We start from the raw sequence: 16,754 nt of genomic DNA, 5'->3' as shown, positions 1-16,754 counted from the left end.
GTTTGTGAGTGTTGCAGGGGAACTAGCAATTTTAAGGTGGCATTTCTTCCTTGCTCGTCTCCTTTCCTTCTCCTTTTCAGAATGTTCAAGTTATTTCTGCGCTACAAATGTTGGCTGGCTAAAGTTTTAGATTGTATCAAACTTTTTCAGTCCCTTCAAGTCACAAGGGGAAGGAAAAAACCCAGCACCAAACCGTGTGCCAGTCCTCAGCATTAGATGATTAAAAGCACAAATTGCATTTTTTTGGCCAAAAAAAATGGTGTTGAGCGGTAGAGAAGATTTTCAGAAGGATTTCCTTCTGAAATGAAATGTGAGGTGGTAGCTTTGTTAGACTTGTGTAATTGTTTCTGGAAAGGACTTCCTCCCCTCCAGCCCCCTTCTCAGCAGCGGATGTACCCTGTTCAGCGGGAGCATTGGTGGCCAGACTTGGGTGTGGGGCTGGGGTGAGCCCTGCTATTGCTGTGGGGGCTGTCGGGCTCCGATCCTTCTGTGAATGGTGCTCCTTGCTATGAAACTCATGAATTTTAATTTGGATCTACAACTGTGAGAGGGTGATGGCACAACACGGTTTGAAGCACATTGAATAGTGTATTGGCTGCCAATTTTGTGGTTTGGGGTTTTGCTGTATTAAAATTGCCCAGTATTTTTAATGTTGTATGAACATCCCCTTTTGTGTTCTACCTCAGGACTCAACTTCCAAGTTCCAGGTTGCTGTGTGAGATTATTTTGGTGTTTCAGAGCAGTATATCACTACCTTAGGGTGACTGTTTTGCAGCAGTATCACTAGCTGAGATGATGGTCTGAGGGAAACTTTGCAGGCTTCAAGGAAATTTTTTGCTCTCCCTATTACAGTGAGGCAGATCCTGACTTTCCCTGCTTTACTGAAAATGAAACCTTAACAGGGCTGCATGTGGTTTGGGCTTTCGTTCTCCCTTCCTTGCCTATTTATATGATCAAATGCTGAAATCTGCTCCTACTTGCTTGAGAAGGAGTGAAAACAGCTGAGAAATGCTTCAAAACTAAGGCCTGTTTCTGTTTTCTGTCCAAATCATGTTTGTTGTTTGATCCATGGTCACTGCAGTGTTGGGGATGACACCTCCACATGAGGAGCAGTTTGGGCAAGTGGCTTTGTGTTGTAACCTCTGCTTATGTCTCGAACAAAGCCTGTTGGGAAGAGCATTTTAAGATGTAAAACACTCACTGCAGGCCTGGGTAGGTGGTGGTGTTAGGGAAAGGAGTGTATTTTAAAAGGATTTGGGGGCGAAAAGGAAAGCTTTTGATTTTATTGCTAGACAGGAACGTCCCTAAAACTTGTTTTGCTTGAAGACTTCACTGGCTTGTATAAATTTAACTGTTATAAAAATATCCTTAAAATGTTAAGCATTTTTTTCCCTGATAGAGGCCATTATTGAACAATTAAAATGGGAGGTAGAACTAAGTGTTTCAACACAAGACACTTATTTTAGCTGCTTGGTGTACCAAAATGCAGTTGAGACTTTTGAAGTCTCGACTGCTCTCTCTTGTCCCCTCTCCCTTCCCCAGAGCTCCCCAGGATGGCCAGGCTGACCCTACTAGCTCAACATACCTGAGCCTAGCCGAAACTCTGTTAATCTACACATTCTTGTAAATCCCAAGGGGTTTGTGGCATCTCTGGCATTTATTTGTTCTCTCACTTTGGGGGAAGGGAGAAGACAAAGGACTTGGCTGTGAAGGCAGCCAGCACACTGCCAGGCTTTGCAGTAGCACTTCAAAGTGAATGTTTTGTTTAGTAGATAAGTGAAAACCGATGCAAATTTGGGGTGAAGATGCAATAAATTTACTGATTCTTACCCTCTCCTCCCAACAAGGAACGAAGAATGTTAATCATGTAAATATTAGAAAATAGTCCATCATTAGATTAATGAAAAGCTTAATATTAAACCAAATGTATTTATTCAAATTTATATTCCTTACCTTGAAGGATTGTAACATTGTGATGTATTGTCTTGTTGAATTACTAAAAACAAAATAACAACAAAAAACTCTTAAAGTGTGTAAAGGAGAACCCAGCACAAATGCATGGGATCATCACACCCATTTATAACACAGAATTAGATACTGAAGGCCTTAAAGCTAAAATAGAAATACTCTTCAAGAAAAGTGGAGGCTTCATGAAATGTAACAGCTGTCAAATGTGTAACAAGTATTTCTGTAACAGTTCTTTGGACTTGAAATGGTTTTGACCTGACATTCCCCCCTCGGCGATCTGTTGGTTTTTTTGAATTCTGTATTTGCTTTTGCCCCTTTTAGTATGACAGATGCTTAAATGTATGACACTGCTATGTATAGTCTATCTTGCAATAATGTTTTCTCTGGGTTTTTTTTTAAACTATTTTCTTTAATTTATCTGCAGGAGTCGGAAGCTTCAGATCAGGAATATCCCGCCTCACTTGCAGTGGGAGGTAGGAAGTTACTAAAAAAAAAATTTATTTTTGCTTAAAAACTATGCTTCTGTTTCTCTCTTTATCCACAGGACTTTTCCCCTTCCCCCACCTTTCACTTGTTTTGCACACACCACCCATTCTGTTCTGGGGAAAAATCCTTTGGAAGAGGGAACAATAGAGCCTTCTAAGCAATTCAGATATCTGCCTTCATTTCTGTTTTCCAAGTTAACCATAAAAAATGTTGAAATGGATTCCTTGGTGAATGCCGACTTCCTGATGCACTCACTCTCTTTGACTGAAAGCTCATCCATTTTGGACCTTGCTGGTGTTTGGTGTATGAGTTCAGCAAACTCAATAAAAGTTCTTATTTAAATACTTGGTCAAAAACCTTTACAGAAGCAGAAATTTATTTCTGGTCCTTTTTTGGGTGTGGGGTTTTTTTTTTGAGGGCTTTTGTTTTCCTTGCTCCTCTGCATTGGTGGTGTTATGGTGAATTGTTTGTTCACAGTATTCTGATTATTGGCTCTCACCAGTATAATATGTACTTGCTATTTACACTCCACAAATAGTGTTCTAATTTTTGCAGTAGATCGCCAACGGTGAGAACAGATAAATAAGTTTTCTTTACTGTTTTTCTGCCTTGTATATGTTTAAAATGTTTTTTTCATGTTTTATTAGTGTTAAATCATCCTCTTGCCCGAGGGAATTTAGAGGGTGGTGGTTTTGGGGATAAAGCTCCGGTAGCATTGTTCTCCAGTGGGCTTGGTCTGTTGCCTTCATCTGATTTTCCATCTGCAGCTACTTCTTTGTTTGCACTGCCTGATTGCCCCCTAGCTTTGAAGGGAAATGGAGGCATTGGTCTGTTGAATCAAGGCTGTCACCCACAGGGTCTCTGTCAGGTATCACACCATCTCTCACTGCTCCAGCCTGTCTTTCTGGTGCCAGCTGTCCATGAGAGCTTTTCCTCTGCTCTTCCCAAGACTTGCATACCCCTCAGCTTAAAAGTATCCACTTGTTATCTCTTATTTCAATTTCATAACTGCTTTTTTATGTCAAACTTCTGGGAAGCATAGTAATAGAAATGGTTGAGGCTCACTAATTTGAAAATCGAGTTATTTTTTGGTACAAAATTCCTCTGAGGATTTTGTGTAGGAATAGTAAGTATCAGAGCAGAGGCATACAACTCAGAGATGTGAATAAACAGAAGTTTACCAGAAGTGCTGTTGAGTAGAGTACTTAAAAATGCTTTTACCTGCTCATGACTTCTTACACATGTAGCTAACACTGCTTGTAGATTACCAGTTTGTAATTGTATCTACCCTGTTTCCCATCTGATTTCTGACTTTAATGATCCCTCTTCTCTGTTGTTGCAGTTTCTGTTGTGACACCTGGTCTCGGACAGATATTTTTTCTGCCCATCTTTTTAAAACACTGCCTTCTTGAAGTTCCCAAGGAAGAGTCAAATTTGTCCCTGTTAAAATCATCTCAGCATTTCCTACATGCTCTAAAGTTACTTTTACAGACCTGACACTTTGAGCACAGATTTTATAGACACAAAAGTTTCTACAATACTTTTTTTGCATTCTCTTCCAACATCAGGGTTGTCTGGCAAGTACAGTTTGTCCACTAACTTCTTAAAGCTTTTCTTTGTAAGTGCTGATGGTCTGGCACCTCTGCACTTAAGCAGGTAAGCTTTGTCTGTCCTTAAAACAGTGCTGATAAAGTACAGTTACTGGTGATTAAATTCATCAGAGAATTGTCTTATGTCAGTTTACCTTGAGTTCTGATATCTTAATTTTTGGTGTTAAAATCCTTGAAAAAACTTCCTTTGAACTCTGTAAGAAGGTTTTTGATGATTCCCCCTTAAAACAAGTCTTTCATAGTGGGAAGAGTAGAAATGTATGTATTCAGAGAGGTATTTCTATTGAGGCAATGTTCTTGCAGAATATTTTCTGAGTGGATAGTATGTGAGTGTGCATGTGTAGCAGCTGGAGTGATTTTACTTAGATTGTGTTTTATAGTCCCTCTGTGCCAATTTGCTTGCCTCACCACCCCTTTGTTAATTACTTGAATCAAGACTGACTTCTAATAGCTGTGAAATCCTTAAAACCAGAGCGAAACAACTGATGAAAGAGGTCTTAGGTTAGTTAGTCCAGCCCTCATGTACGCTCCATACTGAAATACAAAACACACTTTGTACTCTGCAACACCTTTCCTTTTACTGTGACGCAGGATATGTGAGAAGAACAGCAGATTAAGATTCCTGTAAACTGTTTTTCTCCTGGTATAGCCACTATTCGAAAGGTTCTGGTGCCATTCTTTGCAAAAGCTGTAGTAACTATCTTGTTTTCATTTTTTTTTTCTTTATAAAAAACAAGCTCTTTATAGAAAGCCCATGGGAGTGCCCCTAGAAGTCAGTGTGCTTGTCTCTAGTTCAGAGATTCTCAGCTGCTCTTGTTGCCAGCGTGTCACACTGTGGTCCCTGTATGCCTTGGGCTATGTGGGCCTGGGACCAGCGAGGACCTCTGGTGCACAGAGATGGCCCTTGGCTCATAGCAAAACACCTACAGGGCCCTCCTAAAAGGAAGGCATCTATAACATTCTTAAATACAGCTCATCTGAAACAGAGTTTGGTAGCAGCTCCCACTTCTGAGCACCACAGATGAGTTTTGCCTCCTGGTTTCCAAAACCAGAAAATTTTTCAGGGAATATTGAAGGTTAATTTGAACTGAGAATGTTTTGAGATCCATCACCTGAGGAAGGTGCCCCTTGACTGTTGATATAGGGCCTTTGTTTTCCGTGTAGGTAGAAGCTGGCTTTTGAGATTCGTGGAATGCTGGAGTAAATCCGTTTCTGGTGAAAACTGAGAAACTGTTTCACTGGTGTACCCCCTTATCTTTCTAAGAGATATACATGTCTATTTAGTAACATTTTGTGCCTTTAGTAGAAGAAAAGAGAGAAAACATTGAACTTTAGTGATAAGGAAATTTTGACTTCCCTTTGGATGTAGCTGCATGTCCTGAAAACTCGTGGTAAGACACCTGGCCCACAGTTATTCCATACAAATTGGGAAACAGTGGGTATAAATGGCCACAGAGTAACAGGCATTTATTAGCAAGACTTGTCAGTCCTGAAATTCAGAGTAGCTATTTGCTTTTCTGGCTGCCCCTTTTGACAAAAACATTCCAACTAGTGTTCTCCTCCATGTAGGTTGACATTGTTGATTAAAATACTGACTCTTAAAACCAGCCATAGCAATTTGGCTTGTTTCCTCTATGTTATGTAAGACCTCACTATGCACTTATCAGACCATCATGGTATAAGCAAAAAAGGTAAGATAACCCTTTTAGACCATATTCAGAGCTAAGTGGTGGAGAAAAGGGCAGATAATGAACTGCTATAATCTGCTGAGTTACTACTGTGAAGCAAAACCCTAAGGTTGCTATCCTGAAGAGCTCACTTGAAAAGTGCAGCTGTAAAAGATAAAATTCTAATTTATTCCAAGTCATTCAAGGTTAAGTTTGTACAAAACTTGTCTGGTAATTAATTTAAACTTCACAAGATTTTTGGCAAGGTTCTGTAGGTTTCTGTATGTGTGGGTTGGGTACTCTTGTGCTCCTTGCTCAGATAGGAGAAACTGGAGGTGGAGGGAAGACAGCATCTCTGTATGAGCTAAGAAAATTTAGAAGTCACCTTAGACTGTAGTTGGGGTCTGGACTGACAAAGGATTAGCCAGGGTCAAGTTTTCTAGTCATCCATGAGTTCACTTGCATTTTGCCCCTACCCTCACTGGGCTGTTTCTGAGGATTCTGGATCAGTGACCAGTTCCATAGAAGCATCATGACTTCTGCATGCATAATCTTCCTTTTCTGCTGCTTACACATAATTTGTCTATAGAGGTTATTGTATCCATAATTTGTAATTTGGAGAACTCATGCACGATCAGATCTTGTTGCAAAAAGATAAAATGATTTATTTAAACAATGTCTGCTTTGTGAAGCAAGCTCTCAAACAGTTAGTGCATCATTTTTAGAGGTAGTATGTGGGTAGTAACAGTGTAATATGTAGTGGCAGTATTCTTCCCCTTTTCTGTCCTCACTCTTGAAGTACAGAGCCCAGACTGATGCTGAGAATTATGACCAGTGAAGGATTTGTTTCCTATTCTCCACATATACCAGTCTTATCTCTTACTCACTGGAAACAAGTACCCTGGCTCTGTGGCTGTTGCAGAAAAGTAAATAGATCTCTTTTTACTCTTTCCTGAACTGCAGTCTGTAGCTGATTTGACTTCTAATTTGTAATGGCAAGTACTCTCTCTCTTAGCTTGTGTGCATTCAGCACTGGAGATGTATTTACAAGACAAAATTATAGGCCCTCTGGAAGGAGATAAAGGTATGGTGATTTAAAACTGAAGTACCTAGAGTTTGTTTCTGGTGTTAACACAATGGGGATTTGAGCAGAGTTCTGAGAAGGAACTGTGCAATGCAAGCCCCTTTTATCTCTCTTTTAAAACATTTTAAAGCTAGCATCTATGGGTGTAGAAGATGCTTCGAGAGATTTTCTCTCCAAATATTTTTTCCATGTTTAGTGAATAAAACACTAGAGAACAGACTTTCAGGACACAGATGGTGCCAGAAATGGCACTTGCTGGCTCAGCAGGAAGGTAGCTGTTGAAGAGTTCCTACTTATCTTCTGTGGGCTTATTTCCTTATCTGTTTGGATGGAGCAGATAAACAGATAGTGTTGATGAACTTGGTAACAAAAAAGGTAGACTAAAAGCCGAGCCTGTGAAGTGTGAACCTGTTGAGTGAGCAAAGAAAGCAAGAAAAATGCTGTGAATGTGTATTCCTAGCTTTGCTGTGAGACTTGCAGGTTGCTTTCAGGGACAGAAATGTGTGGGAAGGAAGGTCTGATTTAGCTCTTCTGAAAGCAAAAGAATGTTACTAAACAGGGCTTGCTTTTCCTCAATTTTTCGTGGAAATGAAAAATGAAGTCTCATAGTTATGTTGAGACCTCCAGTGTTTCAGATTCCCCAAGGAGAAGTAGTAATGGAGAAGGATTTCTAGAGCTGCAAAGTGAGTCTGGGTTCCGCATGGAGATTTCTGACCGTGCGAGGAAGGTGGAGATGTCTCAAACCTATCTCCATGTTTTGTAAGACAACTTTGAGTATCACTAAAATTATGGAGGCTGATTCTCACTGGGCAAATGTTTGTGAGTCTTACAGTGCACTGAGTAACTGTCCTGAGGATCTGTAGTAGCTTGTATCACTGCTTTGAATGAAGCAGCTAAGCTCTGTGGGGTGGATCAATTGTTCTTCAGAGATGCAGTGTGAAAACTAATCTTGATGAACTGTACCTGCTTAAGATGCAGGATACGAAGAGGACAGGTGGGGTTCTTCTGGGTTTTAGGAAAAGAAAACCAATGAAACTATAGCAATAAAGAATAAGTTATGATTATATAAAGCAGATATTTCTCATAAAACCAAGATGTAAATAGGAGATGCAGGAATTAGCTGTAGGTACAATGAAAAGAACTCTAGAACTAAGGTGACTCAACCGTAAAGATGTATACAATATATATCGAAATAGGGTCTCTCATCTCAAGCTTCCTGTAAGGATCCTAACTTGAAGTAGTGCTCTAAAAAGAATGTTTAGCTATAAAAACACTAGCAGAAAGCTAAGCATGCACAAATCTGCTGCTGCCTGCTAGGTCTGGGAATCTCTGGTAGGGATCTTTGAGAAGGAAACAGAAAACAGTGTGCCGCATCAGGCACTAAGCTGTATTTCTTGTCAATTGCTACTTGTCCTACTCAGCCGGTGGATGGAGAACATGTTATTCTGCTCTCTGCAGCGCTCTTACATTTTGGGAGACCTATGATGCTTTGGGAGGGTAAAGGAGAGAGTTGAAGTTCTTTCAACGTCTTCAAGACTCTTATTTCTAGGCTATTGATTGTTGTGAAGTCTCTTACCTGGGAATGTCCCATGAGGCTTCTCCAGAGTAATTTCTGTAGTTTAGGATTGCTTTGAGCTCTTGGCACCAGGTATTTTGTCACTCCATTTCAGCTTTGTGCCATCTTCAAATTTAGTGAGCAGAAACCTGATACAACACTAGATGGTGTATTCCCTGCAAACCCTGTGAAATTGAGCCTTTTAGTTTGGCAGTAGGCTGGTAGTGACTGTTACCTGACAGGGATCCCAAGGTCAGCCTCTCACCTGCTCTTGTACTGTTGTCAGTGTTTGCCTTATGAGCTTGTTGTAGGGGACAGTGTGAAAAGCCTTTGGAAGGGAGATTCTCTTCCTTTCCCCAATTAATTCTGTTATAATGAGAAACTGGAGAGATTTATCAAGAATTATGTACATCAAACAAAATTTGAATCTTGAGCACATGCTTAATTTGATTTCTAACTACAGGATAGAGGGCAGAGTAGCTTCTGGGGCAGTGCCGAACCTCAGAAAGGCACTGCCTCCTCCTTGGCTTGGATCTATACCCAGGGGAGCACGGGGGGCTGCCTTTGCTCCTCCTCTGACAAGAGGAAAAGAGAGGGTGATTCATTTTTCCTTTCTTATCTGACCTGGGACACACACTCTGAATTAACTGTTTTTCCTGATCCACATATATTTCCCATTATCTGGCTGGACTTAGCTGCAGGTGAGGCAATCTGATACATGAAAGGGACCATGGCAGACCACCCAGTTTTCACTTCAGATTACATACTGGCTTATGTTGGGATTTTAATTGCCTGGCTTAATTATAGAGGGTGATATTTACAGGTATATGTGAGGTAATCAACACCACTTGCAGGTGTTTAAAATACAGTGAGGGAGTGGAGGTCCTGGGATAAATATGCAATTAGCATTGTTCTCACTTAGGTTGATTTATTCATACAGATGTGTTGGTTACAGCACTGCTGATAATTGTCATACATTTGTTATAAACAAGGGGAAAAAATCCAGTGAGGAAAGTTACTTTTCTTTGAGATTTGGGCTACAGCATTTTTTCACGTAAATCAGAGTCCTACTAAAAACAGTTGATAGTGATACTTTTATCAAACATCTGCCCCTCTGTAAGACTTAATGTCCTAGAAGTCCCTAATGAGGGTATTTTGTTTTTCTTCTGTTATAGTTGTAGGATTAGAAAAGTCACATTGCATTAGTTAGCACAGAGGTTTCTCTAGGAAACTTGTATTGTAGTAGCTTAAGTAGTGAGTAGGGAAGTTAGATGTGAGGTTAGGGCTCTGTTGCACTATGCACGTAGAAGATATAGAAGCTGGTTTTCCTACCAGAGGAACGAGACATAGTGTTAAAACCCTGTTTCAGAGAAATCAGAAGACTCATGGGATCAGAGCTGATTGACTGACCTAATTCAGAGGTGTGCAAGTTGCTCTTCTTACTCCAGGTGGCCTAGTTAATTAAGCCAAAAGAGGAGGAAGTAGAAGATTTTGGGCTGTGCTGCAGGAAATGTGGTGTTGGGGATGTTCAGGAAGCCACAGGACTCATGTGGCAGAGGCAAGTCATTTGGCTGAACAAGTTTTAAACTGTGCCGTGAGGTGTCTCAGCTTTTTGACCATGATCTTGAGCAAACTGAGCAGTAAGTTACAGTGACTTTGGAGCAAGGTTTGTGAGATGCTGTGGAGGGGACAAGGAGTGGAGAAAAGCTTCCACTTGGACCTGAGACTTTTAAGCTGGGCCACACAACTTTGTGATTCGGTGAGTTGTCCGTATATCGGTTTTAAGAGTCTAAGCTGCTTTTGGTTGTGATGGGCTCCAATTGTCAAAACACAGCAAACTGGTGAGTTTTAAGTGTTAAATTCTAGCTAATATATGCATAATATTTGTCTTTTGAGACTGCTTTTATAGCCTGTTCTTACTAGTCTTACTTCCCTTTCAGAATTCAATTGTAGAAATAGCCAAGTGAACGGTATAGGAAAGGAAGAAATGTTTCAGGGCAACTGTTCGACCAAAAACTCTCCCCCCTCCAAATTTGCTCCAGTGTCCTGTGACTGAGATGAGAAAAAGTGTGTTTTCATTACTGAAACTTACTGGTTTTTAGTCTTCTGTGATAAAGGAAATCACAACTTGTCGTGTCTTAACTTTTCAGAAGAGTTCTAATACCTAAAACAGCTGTTAGTGTGCAAGAATTTTGGCATTGTCACCACAGGGTTGCTTGGTACTGTTAAAACAATGTGTTGGTCACAAGCCTAGAATAATAGTTACTTGTTTACCCTGTCACTAACAGTGACTCCAAAACTTGAGAAATCTTAACAGACATACAAAATTTTCTTGGTTCAAAACTTTTTGGGAAACCAGCCACCAATCTTTCCTTTTTATTTGCAGTTCTAGGAAGGTGTTGGTGAAGACCTTTGTTCAAGGACTCAGTCGTTAAGGTGTTGCACTCCTTAGCTATAATTTCTACTTAAGGAGTCACTTTAATCATGATGCAACCACTTTATCCAACATTGTGATATGTTTGTCCTGAGAATTACAAACCCATTAATGTTTTGGGGTCTCAGGAGGTCTAAAGCTCAACTTTCTGCTCAAATCAGCACTCTGTATTGAATTTGAGCCATATTGTTTAAGGATTCATCCCCTCTAGGAGATCTCTAGAAATGCAGTTCATGCAACCTCTCTGGGTGACCAGTTCAAAGGATTAATTATCCTGTTGGTGTGAACTATTTTCCTTATACCTGGTGAGGACATCTGTTGTGCCAGCTTAAGCCTGGAGTCTCCTGCTCTCCCACCCTCCACCTCTGTGGAGAGCCTGGATCTATCTACTCAGTGACCTCTGGGGCAGGCTGCTGCTATGCTTCCCCCAAAGCTGTCCATTTTTGGGCTCAGCATGCCCATTTTCCTCGACTGGAGAGGTGTTCCAGTCTCCAGTCACCTTGGTGACCCTTCACTGAGTTCATTCCAGATTCTTAATGGGTGTCTTGCCCTGGAGGTCCCAAAACTGGAAGAAGTATTTATTTGCATGTGTCTGGTTATCCCCTTTTACTCAGTATTCATTAAGTTTACTCCATCCATTGCCTGTGTTCTTGTTAATGCAGGTTGTTGTTGACCTTCTCTGCTGCCAGGTCACAGACACTTGTTTCTTCCCTGCAGGTAGAAAGGGGCCACGCAGGGTACCATCCTCTGAGCCCTAATATTGTTTAGTACAGCATCATTACTGGAACTTAGGCTGGGTGTGGAACCTCTGCAAGCCTGTCACCTGTATATATAGCAGGGAAACCTGCCTGGAAATGGTATTGCATCTCTGCAGATAGATCTTAGAGGTTGTATGCCATTGCTGAGTAAATTTCCTTAAATACAATGATAAATTAAGCCGTTGTTCAAACCACCCTTAAGTGAGGCAGCCTGGAAATCAAGTGAGTAGCACCACCACACTGCTGAGAAGAGCTGCATTTCACACATAATTGCATGATCTTGTTTACCACTGGTACTCCAACAGCGTAAAACCCAAACTGCCAAGAGACTGCTTGGTGAAAATTGTAGGTTCTGAAACTTGCAACCTCATAGCAAAAGTCCCAGAGTAAGTTTTTGGTCCACAAAGTAATACACTTTTTTAATGAGAAAAATTTACTTATCTCTGTCAAAGCTATTGACATAGTTTTTCCATGTCTTTCTCATGGAAATGTACTGTTTCCTAATTAATTATTCATGCTGTCGGATATCCAAATCTTAGTCAGTTTTCTCTCTGTCAAATAAGGAACCAATAGTTCCTATTGGTGTTGAGTCTTCTGCTGAAATGCTGGTTTTAGATGCTGAAAGTGCAGCCCAAAAACTCCTGAAGTAATTAGACATCCATACCTTTTCTGTTGATATGAAGCTGCTGGTAAAGCTACATGTTTTTATAAAAAAAATGCCCTTCAAATGTTGTAAAATTGGTGTCATTAAGAGAGTAGTGATTCCTGTCCTGCTCTTAGGGAAGTTCTGAACTAATTTCAGTTACCTGCCTTGAAAGAAGAGGCCACTAGCAGGGATTGCTGCTTCAGGCTTACCTATTGTATAATTTGAAAAAGAATTGAAGGAAACATTTAGAAGAGTTGTTCCTCAGGCAATAGTACAAGAAACTTTGAGCTCTTGTTCACAGTAGCCAAAGGAATAGAAAAATGTTAACTTCAAGTGGCCTTAATGATTCTTAATCCACTCTACTCAGTTTATGTATAAAAACCAGGAAATCGGCAACACTGGGTCAGAAAAGAGGTTAATGTACAGTCATGTAACCCACCTTTGCTGTGCCTTGGGAGGGCTACAGGAATAAGGGCAGGAATATGGTGATAGTTCACCAGAGCAATCTACTGACTTTTGGCATTTTACAGCCCTGAAGCCTATTGACCTAAACCGAGTGAGTTCGTATTTTAGAAATTAATCCAGAGTTTCTGGCAAGCATGTTGTTGAGCCATGCCAACATGACATCCACAAGACATGTTGAAGGAAGAACGATCCCATTTCACACGCTTTCAACTTCCGCCTATCTCCCAGCTCCTGTATTGGAAGGAAGGGTGAATACAAATAGCTCTGTTAACTTCTCTATTTTCCTTACTGTTTTAATGGCCTTTATTGCTCAGTCCTTTCTTTTTCATGCTGAAGAGGTAGAGCATGCTTAGCTGTTTTTTGGAAGCTGTTTCCCATTCTTTGATTATCTTTGTCCATTCTTGGAAATTTTTATTGTTTTGGAATTGAGAAATGAAATCTGCACGTTATTCATTTTAGATTGTTTCACTTTATGAAGGTAGTTGTTGCCAGACACCTCTGTGTATGTGTTGGGCTTTGCTCCTTTAAATAACAACAAACCCCTTCCCTCCCCCCTCAAACCAACCAACCAATAAAAACCTGCAGTAAAACCTGTGGAAAGCTAATAAGTGGAATAAGGCTTTCTTCTTATGTCTCGAGAGATTAGCAGACTTTTCTTTTTTATGATGGCCATGGCAAAAATCGGCATTATCACCAGTGGTGCAGATCCTCCTTTGGGCATGCTGCTGGTTGCCAGGAAATGTTACATTTGAATCATATGTGTACCACATGTTGACCTAACTTTATGTAACTGACTCTTTTGCGGAGGGAGGGAAACAAAATGTGATTATATCCAAGGGTCTGGCTAGTTCCAGTTGTATTGATGCTATAATGCAATGGTAGTGAGCACTTCTCTCTCTGCTCATAGTTGTGCTCAGGCATGTGGGATTTTTGTCTCATTTGCTAGCCAAGTAGAAACTGGCTCTTGGGCTATCTCTCCAGTGACCCAAGTCTGTTGTGGGGCTGCTCCTGGCACAAACCTATTTCATTGCTGCTTGTTACAAGTACACTGCTGGATTGCCTCTGCACTCGCTCCCACAGTCAGTTTTGGTTGTAGCCTTGAACTTGACCATTTAAGACTGAGGCCCCATCTGTGTCCCTTCTTGCAGCTCCTATTTGCTTTCATCCAGTGCTACAGGAAAATTTTGAGTTATTTCTTGGATGAGGGGGATAAAGGAAGAAAATGAGCTCAGCTGCAGAATCTCCTGCAGAAAAAAAAGGAGACCTACAACTGAGGCAAGCAGTGAAGCTGTTGTGTCAAGCGCAGGAAAATGTCACAGTCTTACAGGAAAGCAAGACATACCAACACAACCTGCAGCTGCACAATCCCATTTCATCCAGCAGCTAGTGCTCACTCCAGGAGATGGCTGATTTGGGTTCTGGCTGCTGGGCTGAAGCCTTCAAAACTTGCAACAAGGACATGAAGAATAGGCAGGAAGTCTCTAAGAGGTAGGTGAACACCAACAGAGTCAAATCTGCTGAGCAGGGGGAAGAGAGGTAAAGGTCTGTTAATCTTGTGTTATTCTAAAGCCCGAAGCTCCCTCTGATCCTGTGTCCCAAACTGGTAGCCAAGTACATGTGGGCAGGGAGGGAAGGGAATGTAACTTGAAATAGCTCCCTTATTTTCAGACATTGAGTGTTGTGGCAATCAAAAAGGGGGGATGTGACTAAAAGCCATCAAAACCACTTCCAAGCACATGCCTTTTAGTGAAGCAAATGAGCAGGATTTTTAGGATATAATGCAAACAGGAAATCACTCTGAAAACTGTAGCCCACCAGTAACTTGCTGGGGGAAGGGAAGACAAATTAAAACTATCCTTGCAAACAGCTGCTTTGTTATAAAACCTAATAGAGGATTGAATGCATGTGTAAGAAATGAATCCAAATCAACACCTTTTATTGGGTGCTGGGGTTTTTTTGTTGCTCTTAGTAATAAAATCAGGCTGCTGTTATGTGAGTAGTAGATAGCTGTTCATGCAACAATGTCACTTATTTGCTCGCATACTTCCCTTACTGAACTTATAGTTACCCAGTGTGAGCAGCAACTAGGAGGCCAACCTCAACTATGTACTTTGAGGTGGAGGGGTTATAATGATGTGCCAGTGGCTTCTAGGAAGGTGTTGCTCAGCCCTTTGCATTGGATTTTTAATTAAACCTGTAGCCTTCATGATTGCATATAGCAGCTGTTGCCCTTTTGGCTGTGGTTATTAATCTGCTGCCCATTAGCGTGTGCTGGTGTCGTTGTGGAGATTCAGCAAAGTTCTGGTCTGGGCAAATCTTACATCCTATCTTCTCAGCACTTGTTTCCTTTTCTGGCATGTTGTTTTCTGGTATCTCTGATGTTCTGTCCAAATCTATGGGAAGATTTGGACAGAAATATATGGGAAGCATCCATACAAGCTAACAATGAAATGATGTGTATTACACCCCAACTACAGGAATAGTTTTGTTTCTTCTTTTTGGGTACAGGATTCATGTGGACCTGCAGTATTCTCGCAGGCAGTGTAGGCTCAGTTCATTATCCCTAACTTTATGATTTGTAGGTATTGGTTGTTGCAGCCCTAATGGTTGCTGTTTTAGGTTGCTATCACAAGCTGGGATGACTTAAGTACTTTAGTGACTGCAACCTTATAGACTTGCTTGTTGCCATTTAATTTCAGCCTCTTGCTAATGTTCAGTAATTAGCATGTGTGTAACCCATCAGCAGGTTTGGGTTTCATACCCAGGAGGTAATCTCTTTCTGGTGATGTCCCATTTTTTTTCAAACATGTAGTAGAAGAAACAGCACAGTGGTGGGAATACTTGAAAACATGGCTTTGTGCCTGGGACTGCAGTGGGAGTGTGCAGAGGGGATTCATGATAGATCAGTGATTGGGACTCTCCCACCTGTGCAATCTTCTGTGAATTGTGATGGACTCTGAACACCTTTAGCATATGCAGGTGGCTGTATAAAAGGTATGAATATTTTGGTAGTATACACACTAAAGCCAGCCTTCAGGTATATGAGCTCACTGGCTGTAGAATTCATTCTGAGATCTAGGAGGAGGGTGGAAGGACTACAAAATATATCAGAAGAGAGCATAAGCTTTTGCCAGCTCAGTGGCTGTGAGGAAGAAAAAAATCAGGTGTTGCTAACTAATACTAGAGGTAAGTGCCCATGACTTCCACCACTTCACTACATGACAGCTTCCAGTCTCAACCAATGTCTCACAGTGCCTCTGGACCCCATGGAAAGGCACGTGCTGGTGACTCTCTTGGGTCATGTTCTAAATGTAACTAAACTCTATATGTTCTAAAAGTAGCCTCTGCCTTTGTAAAACAAATAGAAGAACTCTCAAAGTGGTGTCCTCACCTGACTAATGAAATATCTTAACTTGCTTCAACATGGAAGTGTGGGTTTGTTTCCAAAATAGATATAAGCTATGCAATGCTTTGTTTCAGCTTGTCAAAGTGATCTTGCAGCTTCCCTGGGATGCATGAAGCATTGATGTGCTTGCAACTGCCCTGTGTGCCTTCCTGTTTAAAGTCTGCAGGCAATCACCTCCTCCATCCCTTTGGAACATTATTGTCTGCAAAGCAAAGACAGGAACAATTAATTTTGTTCTTGCAGTAGGAATACTTAATTTTGAGTTTGTGCATGTCAACAGTTCCAACTAATTTGCCATAACCAACCTGTTTTGTGGCCACCCTTGTGTTCCATTGTTCATGTTTCCATGGAGTGGCTGTTAATTACTCCATGGTTTAGACAGTGAGGTAATGCAGCCTCACAGAGGTGAGGCAAGGAATGGGTCACTGAGTCTGCAACGTAAGGGGTGTTAGGTAGTTAGGGTGTTAGTGTAAGGGGTGTTAGGGTTGCAGCCTCCAGCATCCTGGGATTACATTGACTACTCTGCATTGCTCCTGATTCTTCTGCGGGTATTATCTTCTGAGCCTTGTGGGATTAAAAGCATTGCCTCCTACTTGGAACTTGTAAGATGTCTTTCTGCTTGGCAAGGAAGGTACAATGCAGTCTTTTGCTTGCATTTTTGATGCAATGAGACCA

General features: G+C 41.1%; 1 protein-coding gene across 3 annotated transcripts in view; it reads left to right on the top strand.

The window, feature by feature from the left end:
- The window catches only part of IGF2BP3 (insulin like growth factor 2 mRNA binding protein 3), a 110,954-nt gene that overhangs the window by 22,528 nt on the left and 71,672 nt on the right, over positions 1–16,754 (top strand). For all 3 annotated transcript variants that reach the window (XM_038128091.1, XM_038128093.1, XM_038128092.1), the window contains one exon: positions 2,393–2,441. In XM_038128091.1, coding sequence (XP_037984019.1) covers positions 2,393–2,441 — 49 coding nt within the window. The remainder of the gene's footprint in view (positions 1–2,392; positions 2,442–16,754) is intronic.

Source organism: Motacilla alba, chromosome 2, assembly GCF_015832195.1.
Source record: "Motacilla alba alba isolate MOTALB_02 chromosome 2, Motacilla_alba_V1.0_pri, whole genome shotgun sequence".
Classification (NCBI taxonomy): domain Eukaryota; kingdom Metazoa; phylum Chordata; class Aves; order Passeriformes; family Motacillidae; genus Motacilla; species Motacilla alba.
Note: the sequence above shows the minus strand (reverse complement) of the source record. Positions and strands in the feature narration are given on the sequence as shown.